Below are 19472 nucleotides of genomic sequence, written 5' to 3' on the forward strand. Positions count from 1 at the left end.
AGATCTTGGGAGGAAGTGACGATGAGAAATGTTTCTTCTTCGTTGTTCTCTTCCTTTTTCCTTCTTTTTTATGTAATTAAACAAAACAACATCATACACATACAGAGCATAATATACAAACAAAACAATAAAAAAATAGCCAGTGGTATATTACACTACACAAAAAAATTATAAACTTTTTTTTAAATTTATAATACCTTTTTTTTTTAACCAGGAAGTCCCACTGAGATCAAATATCTCTTTTACAAGACAGACATGACCAAGGTGGCAGCAAAATCACAACATACTGAAACACATAACATGATAAACAAAAATTCACAATAAAAAAGAAAAGCTATTTAACAACGTGGCCTCTCAAGAAGAACAACCACATGGCTCCATCACAACATCCTTAATAATGCCTTTAAATGCATCAGTGGATATAAAAGTTATTTTGAACAAAAAAAAAAACATATATGCCCCTACCCCTTTCTGAAATTTCTTCTTTTAACTAATAAACTATCTATTTACCACCCAGTTAATAAACCCAGTTTATTTACAGTCCAGGTACCACCCAGTGTGACAAAATAAATATGCACTCCCCTAGCACAACCTCTCCTCATCTATACATCTGCTAAAATATATTTTGTATAGTTCTTTGAATTGATTTATATTTGTGCTTTGTTTCAATTCATCACGTAGCCCACTCCACAAGTCCAATTTTACATCTTTGTGCAGATTAATTCATGTCGAAGGTGCACAATAGGAAATGTAGTCACACGGAACCTACAAATATTAAGTGCAAATTATAAATAATAAAAGTAATAATAACATTTAGCCTTTAAGTTGATCAGTTTAGAAAGTAGTGTCATATATTCCTCATTATCCTTCAGAAAAACAACATTTTTTCAGTATTACTAAATTTACACTCATGAATTTATGAATAAAAAGCTAGGAAGCTGCAGCTAGGTTTCTGCAGGAATCAAACACCACATTTTCCCACATAATAAAGTCTTTAAAGAAATTATCAATGCCAAAATACAGCAGGTGTAAAATTGTCTCTGAATACTTATCACAGAAAAATGCAGTTTGTCTATATATCGGTTTTAAATGTTGCATGTAGTGATTGGCAGAGTGTTGTTTATGAGTAATTCTGCAGGACATCCTCTCAGCCTTATCATTATGTATTTATATAGGTTAAGATAAGACTTTATTGATCCCCTGGTGGGATATCACAAGCTACCCAGCAGTAAATAAAGTGTTCAAAATTTGGCAGGTAGAGTGTGACGTTGTTCCTTTCTTTCTTTTTCTTTCTTTCTTTCTTTCTTTCTTTCTTTCTTTCTTTCTTTCTTTCTTTCTTTCTTTCCTTCTTTAAAATCATGACCCTCCCAAGGATTACAAATATTTTACTTGAGTCTTCCTGAGTAACTGGGGAAAAATGCATGACCCTAGCCTCACCATAAATAGCCATATTTCACAGTTCCTTGCTATGATACATGATGCTATTTTTGAGATTTTTAAAAGTAAGTAAATAGGTTTTAAAAGTAAAAACAAAATATGACCAGTACGACCAAGTTAAATGCTTGTTAACAGATTCAGTATACAGGAGACAGCACACTAAAAGAACCACAACAAAAGAAGCAGGAATATGTCACACTAGACGAAGATATTCTTAAGCAGTCAAGTATTAAGTATCTTTAAAGGCTTTTTGTTGTTGTAGTTCAGAAAATGGTCTCACATAATGGTCAATATCCTACAGAAAAACAACAAAAGTTTTTATAAATTAATAAATTTACACAAACGAAAAATAATTTTGCCAACATAATTTATCTAATTTATTTTAAAAAATATCTGTCTTCTTTTCTTGGGGTTTTGAAGAAACCCAACACCACATTTTTCCATAATAATGTCACATTTGTGAACATATCATGAATGAAAAACCTGCAAAGGTCTTGCAATCATCAACATATAGTTCAGTGCAGTATGTATAAATGCAATGTTGGTATTTTGAATCTGATAGAATAGGCAGAATAGAATAAATGAATAAGTAATTAAAATAATAGTAGTAATAATAATAATAATAACATAAATTATAATCACAGCAGTACATAACGTGCAAAAAGCTCAAATCATTCAAAAACAACAACAGGTCTAAGTTAAGAAGAATGAGAGTAAACCCAAAAATGTGATGTCCTCATATGAGGACACAGGGTCTCAGGAGGACATGTTGGTATACACACATATTTCAAGTATTATAACAGTACATAGTATATCATTTTGATTTTTTTCTTTCTGTTTTGCACTTACCATGAAGTGACTTCTCAACCCTATATTAAAAAAAGATTTTTGTAATTATTGCTATGAGGAAATAAAACATACAACGAAAAATTAAAATTAAAAAAATATATAATGTCTGTATATTTTGTGTGTTTGAGCTGACAGAGGGAGTGAGCGGCTATAGACGCAGTGCCGCCGTCGGCCTGCAGGGGGCGACACAGCCTCGTCTCCGTCTCCTTCATCTACACGGAGAAGAAACATGGCGGCGCGGAGCTGTGGAGGCTGCATCGGTTGAGCTGCTGGCAGTTTAAACAACAACAGACGGGCACACGGTCACTGTGGAAGGGGGCCGCAGTGTAGCGGGGACACTGCCGCATGAGCAGGGCGAGGTTAGTCTCTGAACCGGCGGAGAAACTCATTTATTTTCTGTCCTCGAAACCGAGAGAGCCGAGCGGGGAGCCACGAAAACAAGTCGGACATGAACGGGGTAAGTTTGCTTGTTGGGAGGCATCAACACCGTGTCACTGTGTCCGACAGGAGGGCGACATTACCGGATTATTAACGGTGCTGTCGTTATAAACGAGGCTAATTCAGTAGCATTAAAATGAATATTAAAACGAGCTGGTGTTTCTTCCAGTGAGTTGGTTACAGTCGCTACAAACGAGCCTTTTTGTTGGAGAGTTCTTTGCTAACATTAGCTTCAGGTTACATGTGCGTGCTAGCTCAGGACCTAAACACTATCTAAGACATTTAATGGCGCTGAAATACACTTATATTAATCTGATTTTTAGGTGGTGTTACAGTTTGAAAGCAGCAGCTGAAGTGTGTTTAATTGAAATGGATTTGGTCGGTAGATAACGAGCTGAGAGGCCTGTGGGTTTAAATGGACTGATGTGAGAGTTGCTGTGGGTGTGGAGCCAGCATGGTCCCCTCCTCAGGGCCCCACCCACACCACTGATGGACAGGACACTTACTCAAGTACTCCACCTAAGTACTTGAGTATTTCCATTTTGTGCGACTTTATATTTGTACTCCACCTCATCTCAGAGACAAAGATGGTACTTTTGACAGCACTACATTTGTCTGACAGAGTTAGGGACTGTTCGTTACTTATCAGAGGAGGGAGGTGGCTGCGGTGTGACTTGTTTTTTTTATTTATTTATTCATTTTGACCCTCCCTGAAGCTACAAATAGTTTTTCTCGAGCCTTCCTGAGTGACTGGCAGAAAATGCATCACCCTCCCACTGCCTCAGATTAGTTACTAGATTTTTTACCTGTTCAATTGTTAGTGTCCTGCCAGGACACTATTGTAATCCTAGGTATTCTTCTTCTTCTTCTTCTTCCGAGGAAATCATACTTCCCATGGGTGAAAACTCACCAAACTTTGCACAAAGGTCCAGTCTCATGCCAGATATCCTCAGCTGTAAACTCAAGCCAGTAGTCCTGATGGTGGCGCTACAGCAAGCGTCTAAAGTTCAAAACTTTCATAACAAATCAACCATACGTGCTACAACTTCACAACTTTCACCAAACTGTAGCCCCAATACTGAAGAAACTTTTGTACATTTAAACCTATTAAAAATTATGAAGTTCATCACTTTGGGTTTTTTTTTTCAAAAACTGTAAAACTTCTTAAACCTATCTCCTCCCACAATTTTTGCTGAATTGACACCAAACTTGCTACAGAGCATCTTCAAACTGTCCTACAAAAATGATCCATACAGATTTTTGATTTATCAAAACTTGAGCCTACAGTGCATCAAAATGTTTGACTGTAAACGGTACTGTAAACATATACATGCAAATTCTTGCTAAATAAATCTTCAATGTTCATGAAAAAAAGACAAAATTCCAGAGTCATGGTAGATGATGTGTGGCAAATTTCAGAATTTTATCTCAAACTGAATTTTTGACAGCATTTTGAATTTTGCTCTAATGTGAACAATTGGAGTCAATGTAAAAATGGCAATTTTAAACATCAGTTTTTCACTTATGGAACAAATCAATCATTGTTACAAACAAATTACCAACATCTCCGTGCTGTCCAGATGCAATATGAGTATTTTCAGATTTTTGTCTTAATAACTGAATTTTTTATAGCGGTTTCAAATCTGCTTTTCCATGCACGGATGGCTGCTTTCCTACACAACAGTGAATGGCTTACTCAATTTGTGAAGCCACTGTTGAGTTGCTACTTGCCAATTAGTTCAGAGCGGTAGATGACCGTCTTAGGTTCCAGAGGTTGCGAGTTCTAGCCTCAACTGGTGCAGAATCCACATTGTAATGTAATCATCTTCATGTGCTCCAGTTTATTGCTTAAAATTGCCTGAGCGTGACTGATCACTGTGCAGCATTCAAGTCTTTGTTGTGCTAGAAAATCTGCCTTCTCATGCTTGAAAATAAACCAAACTTTGCACAAAGATCCAGTGTCAATACTTCAGTGTGAAACCATCTGAGGCTTCTCACTTTGCACATAGCTCAACTAGTTAAACATCAGTTTTTCACTTATGGAGCAAATCAATCACTGTTACAAACAAATTACCAACATCTCCATGCTGTCTAGATGCAATATGTGTATTTTCAGATTTTTGTCTTAATAACTGAATTTTTTTACAGTGGTTTGAAATCTGCTTTTCCATGCATGGACGGCTGCTAAACCTGCACGTCTGGCTTAGTCAGTCTGTGAAGCTACTGTCACTGACTAATTAGCTCAGTGAGACAGAAATTGATTCTTAGTCTCTGAGGTTGTGAGTTCAAGCCTCAGCTGATGCAAAATGCAGATTGTGTTGCTAAATTCCTAAATGTCTTCCAGTTCTTCTGCTTGTTGCTCAGAATTGCCTAAAAATGCCCGGACCCGACCCATCGCTGCGCAGCAGCTATAATTTATTTATTTGTTTTTAACATTTTACAAACACCCCTGAACAAGTACACAGACAGTCAAGACTAGATAAAATTATAATAGTCATGACTAATGGGGAGAAAATAATAAAAACAAAACCAAAAAAAGAAATAAGATCAATAAATTCAAAAGAATAATGGTCAGTGGAAATGGTTTGTTTCAGAGATCCATAAGAGGTTCCCATGTTCTCAGGAGGACTTCCCCCTTATTTTGTGACATGTGAGTGCATTGTTCCAGTTCAGTATTCATACATTCATTTTCCGTAAATGCTCATCCTGTTAGAGGCTGCTGGAGCCTGTCCCAGCTGACACTGGGTGAGAGGCAGGGTACACCCTGGACAGGTCACCAGACTATCGCAGGGCTGACACATAGAGACAGACAACCATTCACACTCACATTCACACCTACGGACAATTTAGAGTCACCAGTTAACCTGCATGTCTTTGGACTGTGGGAGGAAGCCGGAGCACCTGGAGGAAACCCACGCTGACACAGGGAGAACATAAACTCCACACAGAAGGGCTCCCCCACCCTGGGGCTTGAACCAGGCACCCTCTTGTTGTGAGGTGACAATGCTAACCACTGCACCACCGTGCCGTTCAATATTTGTGTGAACAAATTGAACGTTGGGGGTCTTTGCTGGTTCCAGTTGAGCACAACACACTTCTTTGCTATGTATGATATTATGCCGATCCTCTTTGCAGACATGGGGTCTACGTACCATGACCTTAACAGTCAGGTTATGCACCTCTTTCCCTCAAAAATGTTTTAGTTTTCTGCTCCCAGAAAACATAAATGCCTGCCCCTGTGCGTGTTTTTAGTTAGTAGATTTTTAAAACTTAGGCTACCCTTTGATGCTTGAAAGTTAAAAGTTAAAGACGAAATACTGGAGTTGATAAAAGCCTTGGTTTTTCACTCTTGTCTTGCATGCTGGTTAAGTAGTGCAAATGGTTTATTTCTGGCCAAATTTTGATTTAGATTTAGATTAAAGTGATTTTGATGAAATATCACTATTTTAAGCTCAGGTTTGATTATGTTTTTTTTATCTGACAAAAGTGTTTGCTGCTCAAGATGTGTCCAAGGACCATTCGAAATTTCAAAATCCAACAATTACTTCTTCCTTTACAGTCTCTGGCTGTGATAAATGGATAATGTTTTGCTATTTTTAAAGAAAACATGCCTTATTGGTGATAAAATACAGGGTTTGTTTGATGAAGGTCAAGCCACTGAAACGTTGCAGCAATGAAATCATTATTTTTGCAAGTCAGACAGTGTGCAGACAGAGTTTGTTCTACAAGTTGTGTCCTGCTCATCCCTCCCCTGAGCACCTCTTTGGAAATAGATGTGCAAAGTATTCCTTTGTTCGGGTAAAATGAATACAAAATACGACTATTTAAAGTTTGGTGCCCATCCCCTTATTCAAAATAGTCTCTCCGCAGTGCTTAAAAATTCTATTAAAAAATTTCAAAAGTGTCCCAGAAGCTAACAACAATAGGCGTCTTGTCTGTTTTTGACAGCGCCACAGCACATCGCACAGAGTTGTTGAACTATTGTGAATCACCACAACCACAAGAGGTCCCTGAGCATACAGCCATAAACGTGTACACAAAATATTAGGCTGATTGGTCCAGTAGTTTGCGAGATTAACTGCAGACAGACACATACTGACACTCACACACAGGACCAGACTTATGATCCCCTCCAGGCTAAGGCCTAATGGAGACAAGTTTATAAAGTACATTATTAAAGATTAAACCAGTGGTTTCCAGCCTTTAGTTTGTGCCTGGTGTCTTGTCGTGTTTCGGAGGTCTCTGAGTTGTTATTATTTCCATCAAAGAAACATTTTCCACCAGATGGTTTTATTTGAATCACTGCTCGAGAAATAAATAAATGTAATTATCCAGTTATTCACAATAGCAGCACGGATTTAAGATAATTGTCTGTTTTTATTTGCTTTATTTAAAGACTATTCAAGGTTTTGTCTGAGTTAAGTCAAGTACTGCTCTGCCTCAGTGGTGATCGGCCTTCTGATTAAAGACTGCTGTCTAAAAACACATTAGAGGATTCCCTTTGGAGTTTCCTAATTAATAAATACAGCGTCTCTTTAGAAAACATCTTGTGTGTAACCTTGAGGTTTAATAAATGTGCTGAATGCCTTTCCTCTCTTGGTAAAGCCTTTTAAAAACAGTTTAAAACGGGATAAACCTCTAATGGATTTGTGTTTTTATGTGTGAGGAGAGCTCAAACACCTGATTAATTGATTGACAGAAATGCAACAGGCAATGATTTGATCATGTTCAGTCATATTTAAAGCAGAAGTGCAGAAAATTCAGTTTCCAGCTTGTCACATGTGAAGCTTTGCTGCTTTTCTTCATCCGTCATGACAGTAAACTGAATATTGTTTGGTTTTAGTTGGTTTATCTGCTGTTTTTTGGAAGAAGTTTGTACTATTTCTAGTGTTAACTAATTTTTTTGTAGTAACAGCTCCTAGAGGATCAGCGTAGAGTGGCTTCTTGGTTCTGTGCTGATTTTTTACTTTATTTTTCTTTTGTGAATTTAACTATTTTATGTATGTTTCTTTATTATATGTTTGTTTTGTCAGCTTGTACACTCTTTACTGTTATGTTTTCTTGTGGGTTCTGTGTTCAGTTGGACTTAATAGAGTTAATAGAATAGGTGAAGAAGAATTGATTTGCGGTAAATAATATAACCGTCAACAATTTGGCAGTATCACACACAGGAAGGTCCCGCCAGTAAAAAGGCGATGTGTACAGTCTGCAAGGCCATAGTTTTGAGAGGTAGATCTCCGTGTCTTGTGACCTCAGCGAATGGCATTTTGTTTTATCGCCAAGGTAACTGATATATATATATAAAGTATGTGATACAGGACGCAGCCTACATTCCTATGACACAAACAATTCCACAACGACAGCCCAAATGTGGCAAAGATAACAAACAAAATTCACGTTGATCGCCGAAAACGTGGTATTTTGCTGCTTCATCAATCTGATTTTTTCCTTGTTATCTGTCAATACACAAGTTCAGGTATCAGACTCAGTATAGAAAGGGGAACAGCTATAAAAAATTACAGCATACAACGTTGGACAGAGCGTCAGTAAAAAATGCACACAGCACAAACTACGGCCTAAATCCATTTTCTCTGTGCGTCCACAGGAGATTGTATGCAATAGCCATCCAGTCACTGTCTTAAGCTGCACCAAGTCGATATCACCAGTTCACGATGAAATCAAGCTGACACAGGAGGGACGGTGCTCGCCAATATGCTTCCAGCAGAATGATGCTCAGAGGCAGGGAGAGGGTGAGTGTGTTCTTTGCAGCTCTACAGCGTGATCTCCAGCTGAGGAGAGCAGTTTCAGAGTGTAAACACCCCGCAGGAGAGCAAGCACCACTTTTTATTTTCATATCTCACCAGATTATGTCACAGCGAGCAGTGAGAAGAGGCAGACACAGTAATAACATGCTTTATGATTCGCTGTTTCCTGGCAGGCAGGAGAACAAACACCATCAGCACGACACCAAAAGACTCAAAGACTGGTTTCCCAGAGATGGAGAGCAGCTACAGCCAGTGTTCACCCTGCTGGTCAGATGAACAGCCGTCGCCTCCGCAGCTCCACTGCACTCAGACCTGCCTTCGTTCCTCCACCGAGCTCCCCCTGCCGCTGGGTAACAGCTTGGCACACGCTCCCCTCCACGCCAGCAACAACGGTGGCGCTCTCCACAGCATCCAGAGGAGAGGAGTGCGCCTCAAGGTCAAAGGAAAGAAGTCCACGCGAAGAATGTACGCACGTCCTGATTATTGACACGTGTTTAAAGACAGAGATCTTATCATACAACATGATGTGTGTGTGTGTGTGTGTGTGTGTGTGTGTGTGTGTGTGTGTGTGTGTGTGTTAGTTATTTACACAGTTGTTGGTTTTGTTTTCACACCACAGTGCAGGCGGGAAAAACTCTCAGAACCGGAAAGTTACTGACTACTATCCGATAAGACGGAGCTCGAGAAAAAGTAAAACAGAGCTGAAGGTAAGATGAATTTATCTTTGTCATACAATAGTTTGAGCAGATATCACTGCATTTGCATGAATATATAAGAATATTTTTTTCCTGAAAGTTTTTTTGTTGAGTGGGTGCAGGAATAGGTAGTTTTTCATCTTTTATATTCAGGTCAATTAATTTACATTGTTTGTCCGTTGTGGATGTTTTGGATATGTGTGTGTGTCAGAGAGGGAAATCTGATTTGCACTTCGTCATTAACATCATCTCATGTTTCATTTTGTTCCCAGTGTGAAGAAAAGAAGCTCATCGATGATCTCATCACAAATGGAATAGAAGAAGGAATGGAGGTACGCATGTTTGTGCGTTTTTCTAGACTTATCAAGAAGAAGTTAACAAGTGTAAGTAACAACAAGCTAATGTGTTTATTCTGTGTAAAAGGGATTAATAAATGTGGATTAGAGAACATGATATTGGCCCAAATGGAGACAAAAAGAAATCAAATGTGGAGCAGGAAAGAAGTTCTGCTGCTGTGTGTTTTGGTTTTGAGAGAAGTATTGAAATTAATGCAAGCTATAGACAAGAAAAATAAAAAATAAAAAAAAAATTCAGATACGTACAAGAATAAATAAATGAATAAGAAAATAGATACAGAAATAAAGGACTAAATTAATGCTGAAATAAATATGGAAATTGATATATCACTGATATATTTTTTGCAATTTTAATTTAATTTTAATTTGATTTTTTATTTCTATGTATGCACTTATTGTAACTTATTTCATTTTATGTCTCTTTTAATACCCACTGTGTTGTTGATGATGATGAGGGGAAGTGTGGTCGTTGTTTTTTAGAATTTCCCTTCGGGGATGAATATAGTTCTTTCTATTCTATTCTATTCTATTCTATTCTATTCTATTCTATTCTATTCTATTCTAAAAGCATAAATAAAATAATATAAAATAAAAAACATAAATAACGAAATCAATACAGAGGTTAGGACCTCCTTCCTCATCAAAATGCAGAGACAGAAATACAGAAATAAATAAATGTAGTAGTGCAAAAATGTAGGAATAAAAATGTAGAAAAAAAAAAAAATTTTTTTAATTCATGTTCTGTTTAATTTTTATTAAGTTTTTATTTATGTATTTATTTCCATATTTATTTCAACATTTATTTATTTATGCAGCTATTCATTTCTGTCTTTATTAGAACATTTATTTATTCACATTTATTTAATCCTTATTTATTTGGTTATTTCTGTATTACTACATTTGTTTATTCATTCACATATTTATTAATACATTTATTTATTTATGTCCTGTTTTGATAAACTTTCTTTTATTTATTTATTACTTTCAGTATTTATAAATGCGCTCATGTATTTTTGTATTTATTGAGGCATTTATTTATTCTTTTATATGTTTCATTATTTATTCATTTATTCACATATTTATTTGTACATTTTATTTATTTATTTCTTATTTTTTCTAAATTTGTTTATTTCTATATTCATCTATTTATTCCTATTTTTTTAATACATTTATCTATTGGTCCTTACTATTGGTTACTATTTTTTTTATCTTCAGTAGATAAATGTAAAGTAGAAAAAGTGGTTCAACATCTCATCAGATGTTCAGAATAAATGCAGATAGGCTGAAACAACTCTGTTCTGAATTGCTTTAGTTAACGTAAAGTTTTATGTCATGATTGAAAACCTCCTCAAATTGTTTTTTGTAGGTGCAGCACATAGAAGGAAAGGGGAGAGCGGTGTTCGCCACTCGGTGTTTCCAGAAAGGCGAGTACGTGGTGGAGTACCACGGAGACCTGCTGCAGATCACCGACGCCAAGAAGAGGGAGGCTGAATACGCTCAAAACCCTGCCACTGGCTGCTACATGTACTACTTCCAGTTCCTCTGCAAAACTTACTGGTATGAGGAACTGATGCACTTATTATGATTTAACACAACAGTTAAATGTATCGCTGGACAACATGCTGTAGCTGTTCAGTATTTACCAGAAATTTAAAAGACAGACAAAAAACTGGTAAATATTGACAGTTCATATCAAAGAATTCAGTCTGACGGTTACAAAATCTCACAAATACAAACTGATTTTACACCAGAGACCTTTATCAGTTCGGTTCATTCTCACCAAATGTTAAAAATAATACTGGTCAGAACTAGTTTTATCAATAAGATAAAATGATGGTGGATTGTTTCGTGCATGCAGGATTTTCTGTGATGGCAGTTTAAAACCAATGCAGGAATGGCGGACTCCGCCACAATGAAAACCACCAAAAGGAAATACTTTGAACGGCTGTTGCAGAAAAATGCTGATAGTGAATGGCGTCAAAAATGGGGTTTGATTTGATGAAAATCTTGACGTTGAAATAGACAAGTTTTAAAATTTTTTTGTTTTTGCTTTAACCCTTTGAAACACCAGCACAAGCACATTGGCCTGATTTCTTTTAAAAACATGGTAAGAAGAGGAAATGACTGTAGTAAAAGATGAAAATGAAAAAAAAAAAAAGATTAAATTGTTATTTAAAACTATAATGATTCTGTAACATAATTTTAAAATGGAATAATAATAACTTCAAGGTTAAAGGATAACTTTGGTATTTTTCAACCTGGGCCCTATTTCCCCATGTGTATGTGTGCGTATGATTCATAGGTACAACTCATTCTAAAATTGGTTCAGTATTGAGGGAGGCGGATGCAGCCGGCAGCCGCGAAACAAGCTGAAACGGTAAAGGGGCAAATGTGTCCCGTATAAGTTTGCGCATTAAAGTGCTTTTTTTTGCCACTGACCGGTTCAGATCGCCAGTGCTATCTCTGTAAATAGCATACTAAGCGTTTCGAACATTGTTTATATAACATTACCTCCACTGTGTCTGTAGCTCTCTCTACTCGTGGGACAGCCGTTTTCTTGAGGAAGAGGAGTTTTGGGATTGGATGTCTTCTCTTCTTCTTCGGATCTTGGGAGAAGTGAGCACTGCAGACCCGATGGTCTGCAAGGCGCAGTGTCTGGAGAGGAGTGTTAGCATCCATTTGTAGCACAACTAGCCACGACTTCAGCATCTCGCCGTCCGACAAAGGCAGCCTGTGAAAGCTGTACAGGGTGTTGCGCAACATCCTGTTCTTGCAATTCGGATAAGCACAAACACGAACCATTGTTTTCAATCGATGCGGTAAAACTCTCAGCTGTACTCCGGGACAACCAGCGCCACTCTGAGCGGCGCTCAGCATGGCTCCTCTGTTTTCTTCCAGCAACAAGCAAAGCTCTCGCGGGATGACATCACAGCCCAGAGGTAAGGGAAACGCTTAGTATGCTGTTTACAGAGATAGCACTGGTGATCTGAACCGGTCAGTGGTGAAAAAAACATTTTGAATGTGCAAACTTATACGGGACGCATTTGCCCCCGTTACCGTTTTAGCTCGTTTCGCGGCTCTCGGCTGCATCCACCTCCCTCAATACTGAACCAACTTTAGAACGAGTTGTACCTATGAATCATACGCACACATACACATGGGGAAATAGGGCCCAGGTTGAAAAATACCAAAGTTATCCTTTAAGTTCAAATGCTTGCCAAAGGCGTCTGAAAGCAGCACAAAAAAGCGATGTCACTCCAGATTTGACAGGGTCAGCTGATCATTATGAAGCAAATGTTGACTGCACGGTGTAATAGCCTGAAATAATGACACAATCAGCGCTAGGCCTCACTTTCACTATTACAATCTCCTGGGAAATTAAAGGAAGTGCACAAAGAAAGTGCGTCAAGCACTGTGCAACCACAACAGGAAGAGGATAGCACTTCAGTTTTCTCCAGTAGCTATGAGTAGCTGTTCCCAGTTACCAAAGAGCATCAGTGTAAGTTCTTTGGAGTTACTGCCCTCAGAGTGGAAATGGTGGACAGTGGAACAGCAAGAGTAACTGTGGAAACTGGAGGAAAATGGAAGGCGATCTGGTTGTATTTGCAACTGTGGCGCCAACAATAATACCACTTGGAAAGGTTGTCTAATTCCTCTTTAAGAATTGTAACTTTTTTAGATCCAGCTCATGAAGGAAAACAGTTGTATGTCCTGTTGAATTAATGAATAGAAGCTGTTCTGGTGTGTTGAGCATTTTCTGACTGTGTTTGCTTTTGTTCCGACAGCGTGGACGCCACAAAAGAGACTGGTCGAATGGGTAGGTTGATAAATCACAGTAAAAACGGAAACTGCCAAACCAAACTCCACGACATCAACGGGGTCCCTCACCTCATCCTCGTCGCCTCTCGAGACATCGACGAGGGCGAGGAGTTGCTCTACGACTACGGGGACCGCAGCAAAGCCTCCATCGCAGCTCACCCGTGGCTCAAATATTGATCCTCGGGGTGGAGAAACAAAAAAGAAAAGGGAAACGTACAGTAACACTTGTGTTTCTCATTAGCTAGTGTACAAATTGCCTTAGAAACAGAATGTGTACCCTTTTGTTCCGATACTGAGGAAGTGGGAGGGGGTTACGTGTTCAGGGGTGGGCGGGGTTTACGGGGTACTTATCACATTTCGATTACCGTCTATCTGCCTTGTCAGAAGACACCTGTACTTTTATTTATGTGTATATGAAACATTCTGGTTGTTTTGCAGCACATTTCTTTTGTACATTTTGTATTACCTATAGACCAATGCTTCAACAGCATGCAGGTGGTAGTTAATGCTCTGCATTTTTATACTGCGTTTTTCTTAATTAGTCCTTAGATACTTAGCAATACTTCTACTTACGAGGCCCCGGAGCCCTTTTTTTGAATCAGCGAGAGCTATTTGATGCAAATTACAGATTATATTCTGTTCAAGTAGAATTTGATTTCAGCCATTAGCACTCACACAGTCTGCTGTCATTTAGTGGAGGTGTAATCGTTTACCAAACTCATGGTTCTGTTGGCGTTTTTGGGTCTTAATTACAAGAGAACATGACTTAACACTGGATCAAAGTATTAGTGTTGAACATAGAGACTTAAAGATAACATAAGAATACAGAAATTAGTCACATTAATAATTTCCCTCTGTTTTCATGCTTTTTTAAAACCTTAATGTGTTTTTTAATATTTAATACATTTGGATTATCATGTAGAAGTTTTTCTGCCCACAGTATATCCTGTTCTGGCTGTTAAAATACACAATGTATATTAAAGTTTATAACATAAATAGTAATATAAATAGACTCAAGAATTAAAGGAGTTTCAGTTTCTCCATAACCTCGACTGGCTCACATGATTATCTAGTTTCTCTTTTATTTTCACTTAAGTATAGATTCTTCACTGTCTGTATCACTGCACTGTGTAAATATATTTATTGGCTCGCTGTTTCAAATCAAAGGGTGGTTTAAAGGAATAGTTCGACATTTTGGGAAACTTTTTCACTTTCTCACAAGACAAGAAGATTGACATCAAAGCTATGAGAGCTGTGAACCGGCAAATTGCCTTAAAGAAGCTGAAATTTAAACTTCCATTTGGCTTTTTTTCACTTCACTTTAATTTCACTGTGACATACTTATATTGGGAAAGCGCTGAGCCCATTAACTCTTTGAGTCCAGCACCTCAGGAACCAGCAGTAAGCCTTCAGACATGGTACCTAGACCCTCGGTGTGTTCAGACAGTCCTCTTAAATGTGGGCGGGGTTGTTGTCACTCACTGCTCCGTCCAGCACTCGCTGTATTTCCTCATCAGCGGTGACACAGATGGAAGTCTGCACCTGGTTTATCGTCCACAGAACGAGGCTGCACGCCCACATTTTCACAACAAAATAGAACAGGCTGCAGTGAGAGTCTCTCTCCATGGGATATTTAGAAATAGCAGCTTTGTGCATTTAGTCCTTCTCAGGCAAGCTCAGGGGTTTAGTGTTGCTGTAGCCCACAGGAAGTGAGGATTAGAATATATGACCTTCACATAATCCGCTCCAAATGAATCTATATTTTTAAAGTCATTACTAAAAGTGTGTGTCATATAAAAACTAAAGTGATGGTCAAAGTTGTCACAGTGAAATTTAAGGTGTGCTGATGGATTCACGTCATCAACTCATGCATTGAGTAACATTACAAGTTAACGTTCCACCTTAAAAGTTGCCGGCAGTCGGCCCAGTGAATGACATTTATTCAAAATTGAATTATGTAAATTTCTGTGTCTGAATCACGAGGGAAAGAGGTCAAATTAAGCCTCTGTTTTAGCCAAACCACAGAGTCCTCACTTCTCTGAACAGACGTAAACTTTGACGAGGCTTTTATCACAAAGCTATGACCAAACAATAATTTTAATTATTAAACAAGTTCCAGTCTTGTTGTCACTCATGTCGATCTCAGCATCGTGTCAGTTTCAGTCGTGTCATTGGAGGAGATGGAAGGCAAAGTTATTGGTGTAGAGCTTAGTTTGCATTCACGTGCGATTTTCGACTTTGGCGTGTTCATGAGTGGTAATGTGCGAACAACATGAATGCTACAAAGAGGCTATGTTGTATTTTACCATTCCAGACATTTAAACAACATGGCAATGGTTGGAAGCTTCATGTCACAAAAAGATTTTGTCATGGACTTGTTGCTGCACCAGTATGTCCCCTAAAACTACTAAAATATTGCTTTACCTCCCTGAAGATCTAGGTCACACTACGCAGACAGCAACTAACAATTACAACCTAATACCATATTATATATTGCATGTGAGCAAAAATTTGACATGCAGTATGTGAATTAATGTGAAGTTTATTTCCATCAACTGAGTATTTACTTTTGTCCGCCATGTTTCTGCAAGTTTTGTCAACTCTGCAACTCATGTACCAACATTTTGACCAACTCTGAGTTGTTTTTCTGACTTAAAGGGGCGTTAATGTGAATTTTCCCAGTCAGGAACTAATTTTTCTGATTATTCTGACACCACGTGAACGCAACATTAGCTTTTTATTGTAGAAACGAGGACCAAAAGTCTCAAATCATCACAAAACTGTTCTCAAAAAAATAAAAAGTAGCTCAGTTTGGTGCAGAACCATCCAGTCTGACAATACAGGTGGATTTTGTTATCTTTGGACAGAGCCAGGCTAACTGTTCCCCTGTTTCCAGTCTTTATGCTAAGCTAAACTAAGCTAAGCTAATAGCCTGCTGGCTATGTAACAGACAGACATGAGAGTGGTATCTATCTTGTCGAACTCTCTGCAAGAAAGCAAATATTTCCCAAAATGTCTAACTATCCCTTTAACAGACGAACAAAGGCATCTGCTGCACACGTCACACACATTTTATGTTTAATGCTAACACAACAGCAGCCTCCTGGTGTGACCATGTGTTTGGTGAACTGTTACACTCCAACTGTATATTGTAGATCTTTGCAGGTTTTCTACACGTCCTTTTTTCTCACTCACAAAATATTGTTCTTTATTGTTCCATGTCAAAGTATTTAACAGCTTTTTTTTTTTTTACTTTATATTTTGAGGAGCTTTTTTCAAATGTGTTTTCATGAATTGTAGCCAGAAGGTCAAATATACTCCACTTATTTATCTTGATTTGTGTTTGATTTCATCTCATCTAGAAAACCACAGATGAGTATTGTTATTTTTCTTTTAGCGAATCGTTAATATGTATACGTGTTTTTTTTTAATTTTATGAAATTCCAATTCTTTGCATTAGCTTTTTTTGTTTTGTTTTGTTTTGTTTTTTTTAAATAGGAATGGCATAAATCACAGTGGCACTCAGTGTAATTTAGAGTATTTTAGGTTGAGTAATGACACCACTTTGGTCAAATTACTAATTATAAATTCATATATCATAGATAAATGGCCACATGCAGTGCAGGTTACAGTTAAATCCTCTTCTGTTTCTTCACCTGGAAGTGATTAAAACAGAATAATGCGACTGTTTAAAGCATAAGCCTGTTTTAGTCTATATTTTTGTTACCGTCGACAAATCCTATGAAAAGACCAAAACCAACGAGGCGTCTTTCAAGAGTAAAATCTTTAGAAATACCTTGTATTAAAAAATTGGATTTATTGATAGTAAAAAAAATACAGAGGACTATCCTTTAACTTTTTAAATTAAAATACAGTAACAGGCTTTAATACAGTTGATCTTCTATGAATGAAGTAGCAATATTAAAATCTTACCAGCGTACATATGACATGCATCATCACTTTTTCTTTTGTTTTCATTAAAACACATTTTTATTTATTTTATTGTACAGCACATTTCTCCTCTTACAGGTGCTGTTTGTTTTATTGCTGGTATTATCTTAAATTATTATAGACTTTTTTTTTAATTATGAAGTTAACAGCTCCATCTTAAAGGGACATTTTGGGAAATGTGTCTGCTTGACAAAAATTACATGAGAAGATCGAGACCACTCATATCTTTTTGTTAGATATGATGCTACAGCTACATGTTAGTTAGCTTAGCTTAGCATAAAGACTAAAAAAGGGGGAAACAGCTAGCCTGGCTCTGACCAACAAGAACAAAAATCATGATGTCTTGAGCTCACTTATTTACTTTAATCTTGTGTTAATTACTGAGCAAATAATTTGTCTTTAGTGATGTTTAATGATCAACCAGGCCAGCTGTTTCCCTGTTTCCAGTCTTTATGCTAACGCAAGATAGCGGTTTCCCCATTTTTAGTCTTTTTGCTAAGACAAGTCAGCTGTTTCACCTTTTTTTGGACTTTATGCTAAGCTAGCTATTTACCATTTTTCAGTCTGTATGCTAAAATAGCAGCTTCCTCCTGATTTTAGTCCCGCCCAACTATTTCCTATCATAATGCTTAGCTAAGCTCGCTGTTTCCATTTCCAGTAATTATGCTAAGCTAAGAAAGATGGTTCCCTCTATTTCCTGTCATAATGCTACAGTAGGCTAGCTGTCTCCCTGTTTCCAGTCGTTATGCTAAGCTAAGATAGCTTTTTTCCCCGTTCCCAGTCATTATGCCAGGCTAAGACAGCTGTTTCCCTGTTTCCAGTATTTACATCAAGCTAAGCTAGCTGTTTCCGCCTATTTCCAATCACAATGCTAAGCTAAGCTAAGCTACCTGTTCCCATCCGTCTCCAGTCATTATGCTAAGCTTAGGTTGCTGCTTCCCTCTGTTTCTAGTAATTATGCTAAGCGTAGATAGCTGTTCCCCTGTTTGCAGTCATTATGCTAAGCTAGTTGTTTCCCCATTTCCTGTCATAATACTAAGCCAAGCTCGCACATTCCCTGTTTCCAGTAATTATGCTAAGCTTAGATAGCTGTTCCCCCCGTTACCAGTCATTATGCTAAGCTAAGATAGCTATTTCCTTCTGTTTCCAGTATTTATGCTTAGCTAAACTAAGCTAACTGTTTCCAGTTGCTGTGCTGAGCTAAACTAGCCGTTTCCCCTGTTTTCAGTCTTAATGCAAACCTAAGATAGCTGTTTCCCGTTTTCTGTCTTTATGCTAAGATAGCTGTTTTGCCCTGTTTCCAGCCATTATGCTAAGCTAAGATAGCTTCTGCCTTGTCCAGTATTTAAGCTAACCCAAGCTAAAATAGCTTAAAACAGACATTATGCTAAGCTAAACTAGTTGTTTCTCCAGTTTTCAGTAATCACGCTAAGCTAGCTGTTTCCTCCTGTTTCCAGTTTTTATGCTAAGTTAAGCTAATTACCTCCCGACTGTAGCTTTAAATTTATCTGGCAGATTTGTGAGTGGTGTCGATCTTCTCATCTAACTCTCAACAAGAGAACAAATAATTTTATTTCCCAAAATGTCAGTTTCTGTCTTTGAGCCCTTTGAATTAAGTTCTTAACTTATTGTTTCAAAATTATGCTAAAACTGAAGCTACTGTACCAAAATGTCAGAAACCATCTCCCCATAAATCTCTGCAGTCATTTAGGTTTTACAGATTTTCCATTTAAGTGTTCAAAAATCATCAAAGGACTTCTTAATGTTTCCAGAATATTCAGTGTACTATTCAACTCCAGGATTCTCAAATATTTAATTTAAATACCATTAAAAACAGTATCATCAGTGTTAATACAAAGGGCCCAGTCACGTCTGTATGGGTAAAGTACATTTCAGAGAACGCGCACTTTGACCTTCCCTCTCAGCTCCTCCTCTGCCTCCTCTCTAACAGTAGCATTATGTGTGAGATGTTTTCATGTGAGCCTTTTCTTAAACATGTTACAGTTCAGACTATTGCATTTTTTAAGATGTAGAACTAAAGGAATAATACCAGAGGGGCAAAACTGACCTGTCGGCCATTTTTAGGACATAATAGATCTTTGCTGTTGTAGCGTTGAATAAATCTTAATGCTGGGGTTAAGGCATCAATGAATAAAGATGTA

General features: G+C 37.6%; 1 protein-coding gene across 1 annotated transcript; it reads left to right on the plus strand.

Moving 5' to 3' along the window:
- The first annotated feature begins 2507 nt into the window (after positions 1-2507).
- Positions 2508-19472, plus strand: kmt5aa (lysine methyltransferase 5Aa). Its single transcript, XM_049604498.1, is given in 8 exon segments — positions 2508-2694; positions 2696-2743; positions 8330-8474; positions 8663-8954; positions 9109-9196; positions 9457-9516; positions 10907-11097; positions 13326-19472. Coding segments are annotated over 8 exon segments (1098 nt in total). The 5' UTR covers positions 2508-2631; the 3' UTR covers positions 13537-19472.

The sequence above is a fragment of the Epinephelus fuscoguttatus genome, linkage group LG18, assembly GCF_011397635.1.
Source record: "Epinephelus fuscoguttatus linkage group LG18, E.fuscoguttatus.final_Chr_v1".
Lineage (NCBI taxonomy): Eukaryota > Metazoa > Chordata > Actinopteri > Perciformes > Serranidae > Epinephelus > Epinephelus fuscoguttatus.